Source organism: Octopus bimaculoides, chromosome 3 (genome assembly GCF_001194135.2).
Source record: "Octopus bimaculoides isolate UCB-OBI-ISO-001 chromosome 3, ASM119413v2, whole genome shotgun sequence".
Lineage (NCBI taxonomy): Eukaryota > Metazoa > Mollusca > Cephalopoda > Octopoda > Octopodidae > Octopus > Octopus bimaculoides.
The window spans coordinates 16,192,166-16,202,583 of NC_068983.1; the positions used below are offsets into that span (position 1 = coordinate 16,192,166).

General features: G+C 35.0%; 1 protein-coding gene across 1 annotated transcript in view; it reads left to right on the forward strand.

The window, feature by feature from the left end:
- LOC106874381 (26S proteasome non-ATPase regulatory subunit 10) overlaps positions 1–4,299 on the forward strand; it is an 11,930-nt gene extending 7,631 nt beyond the window's left edge. Inside the window, exons 5-6 of the mRNA XM_014922092.2 lie at positions 1,614–1,695; positions 3,867–4,299. Of these exons, the coding sequence (XP_014777578.1) occupies positions 1,614–1,695; positions 3,867–3,944 (160 nt within the window). The 3' untranslated portion in view covers positions 3,945–4,299. The remainder of the gene's footprint in view (positions 1–1,613; positions 1,696–3,866) is intronic.
- The last annotated feature ends 6,119 nt before the right edge of the window (positions 4,300–10,418 follow it).

A 10,418-nucleotide genomic window follows, 5' to 3' on the forward strand; every position in this document is an offset into this window, starting at 1 on the left:
CGCCTCGGTGAGGCCCAATGTTCGAAGGTCTTGCCTCACCACCTCAGCCTAGGTCTTCCTGGGCCTACCTCTTCCACGGGTTCCCTCAACTGTCAGGGAGTGGCACTTTTTCACGCAGCTATCCTCATTCATTCTCACCACATGTCCAAACCAGCGCAATCGTCTCTCTTGCACACCACTACTGATGCTTCTTCAGTAGTGGTGTGCAAGAGAGACGATACATAAACACATTGTTAAATCAAAGACAAATAACTACAGCAAATATTAGATGCCACTTTCACTTTTCATTATCACACAAGGATAAAATTAACTCGCAAGTGGCTGAGTACTCCACAGACATGCATACCATTGACATAGTTCTCAGGGAGATTCAGCCTCACACGGAATATGACAAGGCTGGCCACTTTGAATTACAGCTACAACTCATTTTGGCCAGCTGAGTGGACTGCAGCAAGGTGAAGTAGAGTACCTTGCTCAAGAACACAGTGCACCACAGGGAATCATACTCATGACTTTACAATCGTAGGCCAAATACTCCTTAAAATCCAGAAGAGTGGATAAAATGAATACCAGCAACATTTGGTTTCAGAACTATGAGACACCAAACTTGATACCATAAAACATCTTGATAGGCTTTCTTACCTGGGTCAATTTATTTCAGTCATTATCACAAATGTGAAAATTGTTATTCTTGTAGAGTCACTACAAAGAAATAATTTTGGGGCTTTAAAGAATTTATTTTGATGTATCTAGCATAATAGTCTTGAGATTACTCTGTCATATACATTTTTTTTATAATTCACATCCTGATGCTTACATACCCCAGTCATTACATTTAACCTTTCTGATTCCATATTTCTGTTGAAATAAACTGTGCCTTTGTTTCAATTAATTTTGAAAATAATGAAGAATTTAGTAAAATAATTTTGTTGTTATTAACAACTTAGCATGAAATTTTGAGGGAAAGTCTTAATTTAGATCGCTTTAAAACAGAAAGTGTGTATCATAGAAGCAGGACTAACCTAAGACAGGTTGGTGGCAAGGCGGTTAATTCAGGATTTTGAATTTTATTTCACCTATATTTTTTAATAGACTTGTACTAATTAATTAAATCAATGCCAGTATATTTTAATTTAATTGTGGCTTCAGATAAAAAGTGAACATTGAATCTCTGCTGCCAACTGGGATTGAACTTGTTAATTTTATTGATATCTAAATTGTTCACTTCAAAACAGACATTTTCAATTAATAAAGCTACAATAATTACATGTACTGAACTATTGATTGCATACTAATATAATTACACTCATGTACTGAGACTGTGAATTTTATGCTGTAAGCTAGCTACAATTCTTGTCTCAGTCAATAAATATATCCAAATAGGTCTTGTCTTTGTTTCATTGTCAAGTAATTTTGTTTGAGAACTCAGACACAAAACTGCTGCTCAACAATTTGTAGATTTAAAAGCCATTAATGGATGGGAAATGCAGTTAAGAAAAGCAATAGATATTTTTTTTTTAAAACTACCAATTGTATATTTAATGTCTTCAAAGTCATATTTTTTTTTCCATAAAATGTCAATATTTTCAATGGATTTTCATTAAATATTTCAGTCATTTGGCATGTGAAGAAGAACGAGCTGAAGTGGCTTACATGCTTGTCAGAAATGGAGCACTATTGACAATCTTAAACAAAGTACATGACTCTTTCCTTCTTTTTTTTCTTTTTTCTTTTTTTTTTTTGCAATACATGCAAAGTATTGAATGATTGATAGTAATGATGTAAATTTTGCTTTGCTGAAATTATAGACTGATATAAAGTATTGAGATGTAACAACTTTAAAATATGATAATATAATCTGTCTGTCTTTATAATACAATAAGTAACACTGAACCAGATGTAGCCAGTAAATTATATTACTATTGCAGAGAAATAGATGAAATTTAACATCTTGTTCTATTTTTTTAATATAAGGTTTTACTTACTGCTTTGTACAGCAAACAGTATAATAAAACGAAATCCATGAGTGCTCTCTCAGATTTTAACTTTCAACACCTAATTCTTGGGATGTTATTACCATATTTTCTAGCATATAAGTCAAGTTTTGTTGACTTAAATTTACAACCAAAAATTCCATGTGAAATGCAGCAGGATTTGAAAAGATTGTGATGATGTTTGAATGTTTACACTATATGCTACATCTGTTTGTATGCCAGAAAATATGCCATCACAAACGGTAATAACTAGAATCCATAAAAAACAGAACACCTTGACTTAGAGTAGCATAATAATTTAGTGATATTTTAGGGACTCCATCAGTCAGTGTTTGCCATGCAGCTGCACATGTTTGCACAGGAAAGGCTAGCAGTTGTCCATGCAGCATGCAAGTCTCCTCTCCATACCACCCATGTTTATCTAAGTGAAAGACTACCAATTTGAGCCAATATAGCCTGGCGCCAGCACTATCACAGGCATCACTGTCAGAACACAACCAGAATAGATACCACATCTCATCTGATCCTATGACAGTTTTACTAATCCATCACCCTGGATTGGTACCTTTTCATTGACCTCAAAAGAATAAAAGGCAAAGTTGACCATGGCAGGATTTGAACACCGCGCAGAGAGTTGGAACAAACACTACAAGATATCCTAACCAATATTTTTATCACTCTGCTCCTTCACCTTTGTAATATAGAACAGTGGTATTGACATCATTGTTTTACTGTCTTTTACCATGCTTGTATGGTTACCATATGTATCCCTGTTTTTTTGAAGAGGTACACCACTTGTCAAAGGTGACTAAAGGGATTGGTGAGAGGAAGGACATCCAGCTGTTGTTAAGTGGCAGTGGAGGTTTAAAACAAATGAATAATGGCATCATTGTTTTTTTTCCTTCTAATCTTTGTTGTGCAATGTTTATATTTCTGTGCATGCATGTCGTGTGTGTGTGTGTATCATCATCATCATCGTTTAACGTCCACTTTCCATACTAGCATGGGTTGGATGATTTGACTAAGGACTGGCGAACCAGATGGCTGCACCAAGCCCCAATCTATTCTGGCAGAGTTTCTACACCTGGATGCCCTTTCTAATGCCAACCACTCTGAAAGTGTAGTGATATATATATATATATATATATATATATACACATATATATATAGGTGTGGCTCTATAATAAGCAGCTTGCTTCCCAACCACATGGTTCTGGGTTCAGTCCCACCGTGTGGAACCTTGAACAAGTGTCGTCTACTATAGCCTCAGGCTGACCAAAGCCTTGTTAGTAGACTTTGTAGACGGAAACTGACAGAAGGCTGTCATACATATATATATATATATGATGATATATATATATATATATGTGTGTGTGTGTATAATCATCGTTTAATGTCCATCTTCCATGCATGCATGGGTTGGACACTTGACAGGAGCCAGCTAGGTAGGAAAACTATTTTGGCAGGGTTTTTATGGCTGGATGCCCTTCCTAACTCAAACTACTCTGCAGAGTGGACTCAGTGATTTTTATGTGGCACTAGCACAGGCAAAGTTAGTTTTGGCATGATTTTTACAGCTTATATATATATGTATATATTTATGCGTTTGTGTCTATGTTTGTCCCCCCCCCCAATCACTTGATAACCGATGATGGTACAACTGATAAAATAAGTACTAGGATTAGAAAATAATAAGTTCTAGGGTTGATTTCTTTGACTAAAAAACCCTTTAAAGTGGTGCTCCAGCATGGCTGCAATCAAATTACTGAAACAAGTAAAAGAATATATATCTATGTGTATGTATGTATGTGTGTGTGTGTGTGTATATGTATGTGTATATATTTATTTATTTATTTCTGCTCATTTTTTCAGGAAGAAAAGACTCCTTTAGATCTTGTTCCATTAAAGATCCGTCGCAACTTAAAGAATCTGTCTGATCAAACTATGTAGCTTGCAAGACACAGAAATTTTCAGACATTTGCTAACAATTATGCCAAAATAACAGGCTGATGGAAAACATCGAAATTTCCCTGCAGCTTGTGGTTCCAGTAAAATATGCATTTCATATCTTTATTTTTCCTTTTTTTATAATCAAAGATGGAAAAGGTATTTATTTATGTATAAATGTAACAAAAGGGTAATTTACTAACAAAATTTAATTTTAAAATTCATTCAAAAAGAAAAATAACTGGGTAGATATATTTTATTGTTTTATAATCCTCTGAAAATGCTGTGTCAAACTTTGTAAAGCTTGTTTCTCCATTCCTTCTTATCGGAGTAAAATAATAATATTTCATCAAATGTATCTGAGTTTTCTTCTCCTTTTTTCAAACTGTTTATTTTCTGTCTACTCATCATTATCATTTTATGTCTGCTTTCCATGCTGGTGTGGGTTGGATGGGTCATGATAGTTTCAATCACTTCTTATTTCTTTATTGCCCACAAGGGGCTAAACATAGAGTGGACAAACAAGGACAGACAAAGGGATTAAGTCGAATACATCAACCGCAGTGCGTAACTGGACTTGATTTATCGACCCTGAAAGGATGAAGGACAAAGTCGACCTCGGCAGAATTTGAACTCAGAACGTAACAGCAGACGAAATACCGCTAAGCATTTCGCCCGGCGTGCTAACGTTTCTGCCAGCTCGCCGCCTTGTTTCAATCCCTTCTTATTTAGCATTCCTTCCCTCCTAGACAAGTCAGAGGACCGTGTCTGGCCTGTACATTTCATTTTTGGCTTGTTTTCTTCAGCTGGACCAGATAACCAATCACTGAACAATGTATTACAAAGACAAGAAAATTGACTATTGCTAGGAGAAGGCATGAGGACGGAGCCATTTTAACCTTTTAGCATCTGGCCCAAATATTCTACATGTTTTATGTTTAAACTGGCTAGATCCAGCATCTCACACCTACCCAACAATGTCATTCTAAAACTATACAAGCACATCATCAAAATCACAAAGCGACAAGATAATGCATGATTAATTCAAAGCAATGTGAATAAATAAGCTTAACATTTAAGAAAGTAATTTGAGCCTTCAAGGGTTAAGGCATGGGTGCACCAAGCAATTGCCCAGGGCCCTCATGGGTCTATGGGTCCAATTCTGATCCATATATGCTAAATAGTATAGGGCCCAGTGCATTGATTTGCCCTGGAGCTCATAATACTGTTAAGACAGCCCTGCATAGAGATCAAGTTTGCTATCGTCTCACCTACAAAATTCCATACATAGAGATTCGGAATGTGATTTTTTATTTATTTACATTTAATTAAGGAAGAAGAGCAACATCAATGACTCATTTTTTTTTTCACTTCCTCCAAGATTGATGGGAGGAAGTTATCCTCAAACCTCATACCAGGCCTGACCGCTTATAACAGAGTTTACTCTGCTAAAGAAACCAAAGAACCAAACAGTGACGTTAAATCTGATAAAAGATTAAGTCTACCACCCAAGAGTTGTATCAAATACTGCAAAGCATCTTGTCTAAAATTCTAGCAGTTTCGTTAACCCACTATTCTAGACTGGTACTTTATTTTATAAAACCTACAGGGATAAAAAGAAAAATTGATCTCAATCAAATTTGAAGTTGGAGCATAAAGAAGCGGCTGGTTGGGCTGTTTCAGAAGAGATGGATTATCACCAGATTTGTATTCAAAAATATTGGTTGTTAATCTGTGTGGTTACCACATAAAATGCATCCTTGCTGTTGCCATGTAAAAAGCTCCCATGCCTGCGCCACGTAATAGCTCTAGTGGTGGTGCCACATAAAAAACACCATTTTGTAAAGTGGTTGGTTTTAGGAAGGGCATCTGATATATTGTTTATGCATACTTTGATTTCTCTCTCTCTCTCTCTGCTACTCACTTCTTTCTCCTAGATATCAATTTTTTGTTGATTTATATCAGCCCCCATTAGTATATACTTTATCAGTCTCAGAAATATGAAAGACCAAGTGAACCTGCTGTCAAGTATTCAGTCAAATGTTTTTTAATTTCTTGCTTTTTTAAAAATTTTTATTTAATTTCATTTTTTGTAACAGCCCCTGGTCATCTCTGATCAAAATACATCCCATCTTTTTTTTCTTCACACAACATATATCAAGGATTACACTGCCCCATGTGTGGGGCTGCATGACTCAGTTGTTAGAGCTTTGGACTCATGAGGTAGTGAGTTCATTTCCCAGATCAGGTGGTATGTTGTGTTCTCGAGATAAACACTTTATTTCATGTTGCTTCAGTTCATTCAGCTGTAGAAATGAGTTACGATGTCACTGGTGCCAAGCTGTATTGGCCTTTGCCTTTCCCTTGGATAATATTGATGGCATGGAGAAGGGGAGGCTGGTATGCATGGGTGACTGCTGGTCTTCCATAAACAACCTTGCCTGGATTTGTGCCTGGGAGGGGAACTTTCTTGATGAAATATCATGGTCATTCATGGCTGAAGGGGTTCTTTACCCTTTTCATTGCCCCATGTGTACTTCCATTCTCAAGAAAATAGGATTGAAGCACTGTTTCTTGCAACTTGAATGGCCACATAAAGGTTCCTTGCACCACCACCTTTGACTTTGAAATGATTAGTCTTCAATAAAATTATTAACAAATATTTTCGCTTATTCGCTATGGCCTCTATCAGTCAATGTTGAGCAAACTTAGCCAAGATTTTCTTGAGGAAGACTCGCAGTTGCCTATGCATTTAGGTCTCTCCTCTCTCTGCCACTGAGGTTTATCCATAGGAAAAGGCCTTTCACTTTAGGTTTGGCATTGTTAGTGTCATCATAAGTGTTGCTGTCAGAATGCTAAGAATTAGAACATAACCACAAGGCATCTCACCTGACCCTCTAACACAACAGTTAAGGCAATCCACCAATGAGGATGGATATTTTTTTCTTGTCCCTGAAAGAATGAAAGGCAAAGTTGACCTTGATGAGATTTGAACTCAGAGCACAGAGAGTTAGAACAAATACTCACAATGCATTGTATCCAAAGCTCTGACAAGTCTGCCTGTTCAGCCTAATAACAGCCAAAGTTTTCTTAAATCACACCATAACTTTAGTATCTTAGAAAAGGGATGAGATATGGGACCATGTAGATCAGTGATTCTTAACCTGGTCAGGAATAACCCATTGGAAACATTGTGAATTTATGGGGTGGGTGGAAAATGTTAAGGGAGCACTATAAGCTAAAAGAGCACTATAAGAGGCACTAAATGTTCAGAGAAGGTTGCAATTTTTTTAGAAAGAAAATGCTTAAACAAAGTGAAATTTTTATATTTTAACCCTTTTACTGCAAAAAAGCTTTAGTGAAAGATTGGATGGTCATGTCTGTGAGATCAGTAATGTTCTGGAGTGAAACATCATCATCATCATTATCACCATTTAACATCTGACATGGGTTGGATGACTTGACAGGAACTGGCGAAGCCAGGGGCAGCACCAGGTCTCATAGTCTGCTTTGGCTTGGTTTCTAAGACTGGATTGGAAGCCCTTTGTAACACATCATCATCATCATCATTTACTGTCCGCTTTCCATGCTAGCATGGGTTGGACGATTTGACTGAGGACTGGTGGACCAGATGGCTACACCAGGCTCCAATCTGATTTGGCAGTGTTTCTACAGCTGGATGCCCTTCTTAACACACAGGATATAAAAAAGAAAAAAACAACAACCAAAAAAGCATGTTTTATTATTGATTTTTTTTTTAATAATTTTTTTTATTACCTAAGGTAATAAAGCAAAGACATTCCATCGTCAGTATTGACCAATGGGGAGGTGCGTTGACAATACAACTACAGGTATTAGAGTAGCATTATAATTACAATAATAATAATAATAATAATAATTATAACAATAATGTTTTTATTTTCCACATGAATAATAATAATAATAAATAATAGTAGTAATAATAATAATTATTCTTATGTAGGGCTTAGAGCCTCATATACAGGGATAATTTGTGACATTCATGCCTTCCCCAAAGACATTAGTGATGGGTGTGAACAGAATTTCCAACAGTTCCTGGAGTACTAATTCCAGCACCCTGGCACCACCACAGTCAATGTAATAAAAATAATATACTGATGATAATAATAATAATAATAATAATAATAATTTTAATGATCATGATAATAACAGTAGTAATGTTAGGAATCATAATTATAACAATTACAATTCTTTGTAGTAACAGTATTAGTAGGAGCAGTAGTAGTAATAATAATAATAATAATAATAATAAAAATAATAATAATAATAATAATCATAATAATAATAATGATATAATAATATAAAAACAGTCCAAAAAATGTACAGATGGCATGTGCTTTTAATAGATTCCCTGCCCAACCAATTAGTCAGTCTCTGTGCAGGGGCTGGAGAGCAACTTGGCAATGTACTGGACACAAATTGATCACACAATCCACACATACATACACACACACTTTGTGTATACATACATACAAATATATATATGTATGTATATGTATAGACATGCACACACACACACACACACACACACAACCACTTATGCAAATATACACACGTATGGCACTGAACCAAATAAAATACAAAACAAAAAAACATAATGTATGGGCAATGGAGGGAGTGGTAGCAGTATTATCATTGCAGTGAAGAGAGGTAACAGGATCATGTTATGAGAAAACACTAAGCATTTCAGATTAGATATTGTAGTTGGAGTACCTTAAAAGTGTGTGTGTGTGTGTGTGTGTGTATAAGGAATTTTGAAAATACAAACTGAACTGGGCATCATTCATTATATATCTTTCTTTCACTTCTTTCAGTTATTGAGTTATGGCCATACTGGGGCACTGCCTCAGAACTCCAGCGCTTGCTTTTTTTTTTTAAGTCTGGTACCTATCTCAGTGATGCCCTATAGGTATACTACTAAGTTGTAGGATATAAACAGTCACAGTTTTTTTTTTTATTTTTCAATGTAAAAATAGCATACAGACACATATAAATACACACACACACACATTGGTAATTAATAAAGGATTTCTCCAAACGCTTACCAGTTTGCTGGTATTCAAAATAGGTTATTCAACGGTTAGTATATAAATTCAGTAATAATCTTCATATAAGAATTCAGAGATATATTCTATTAGATTTATTCTAAATATATTACTTTTAACCATATATATATATATATATATATATAAACAATATATGAGTATATGCATATATATGTACATGTATGTACATACCTTCATCACTGGGTACATGACGTGGCAAAAGAACATGGACAAAATGATAAACAAGGTACAACAAACAAGCAGGCCACATAGAAACATCTCATATATATATATATATATATATATATATATATATATAAGCATACCGGGTTTCTGCAGTTTCCATCTACCAGTTACAAACCATTTGCCCAAGATGTCAAGCAGTGGGACCAAACCTTAAATAATATGATTGTGAAGCAAGCATCTTCACTACATGAAATTGCCTGCACCTACACATACACATTACAAGCATACATACACACTCACAAGTATGTGTGTGTAATTTTTTTTTTAATTCATAATGTATACAATTAAAGGGAACAAAAGACAATTATAAATTTGATACATTTATGTTCTGTCAAAACACATGTGATGCACAAGTGAGAGCTATATGTATGGAATTTAAACCATGTAAACACTTTGTTGGTTTCATGAGGACATTGACCAGCTACAATATATATAAATAGAAATATGGAATATATATATATATATATATATATATATACATATGATTTATTGTTGACATAAGAATTTAGAAACTTCAAGAGAATATGAAGTAATTCTTTTTTGGAACAGTGAAACTTAGAGACAAAGCTATAAAATAATCCTTTCTACTACATGCACAAGGCCAGAAATTTTTTTAGTGGGGCAGAGCTAGTCAATTATATTGACCCCAGTGCTCAACTGATACTTATTTCATCAACCCCAAAATGAAAGGCAAAGTCAACCTCAGTGGAATTTGAACTCACAACATAAAGACATGAAATGTTGTAAAGCATTTTGTCTGGTGTGTTAACATTTCTGCCAGCTTACCACCTATTAAAGCTTTAAATAATAGCATGTAAAAGTTGGGTTAAGAAAAAGGCCTTTGGATAGGAAAAGTCAAAGGCTGTTCATATACATGTATATAGATATAATTGGTAATAATCTATTATATTTTCCTCTTAGTGTTTCTGTTTTCTTTTGGTTAGTATATAACTTCCATCTGGTTTGATCCCAGATTCTTTCCCTGTCAGAATCTCTAGCATTGTTGTTGATAAACCTGTTGATTTATGGACAATACAAATGTCTGTAACTTCTTTTGAAGTAGACCCTGTGTTTGTGCTATTTTCTTAGCATTTTTTTCCCCGCAATTTAAACACTATGTGTGAAATAATTCTGAATTTATCTTTTT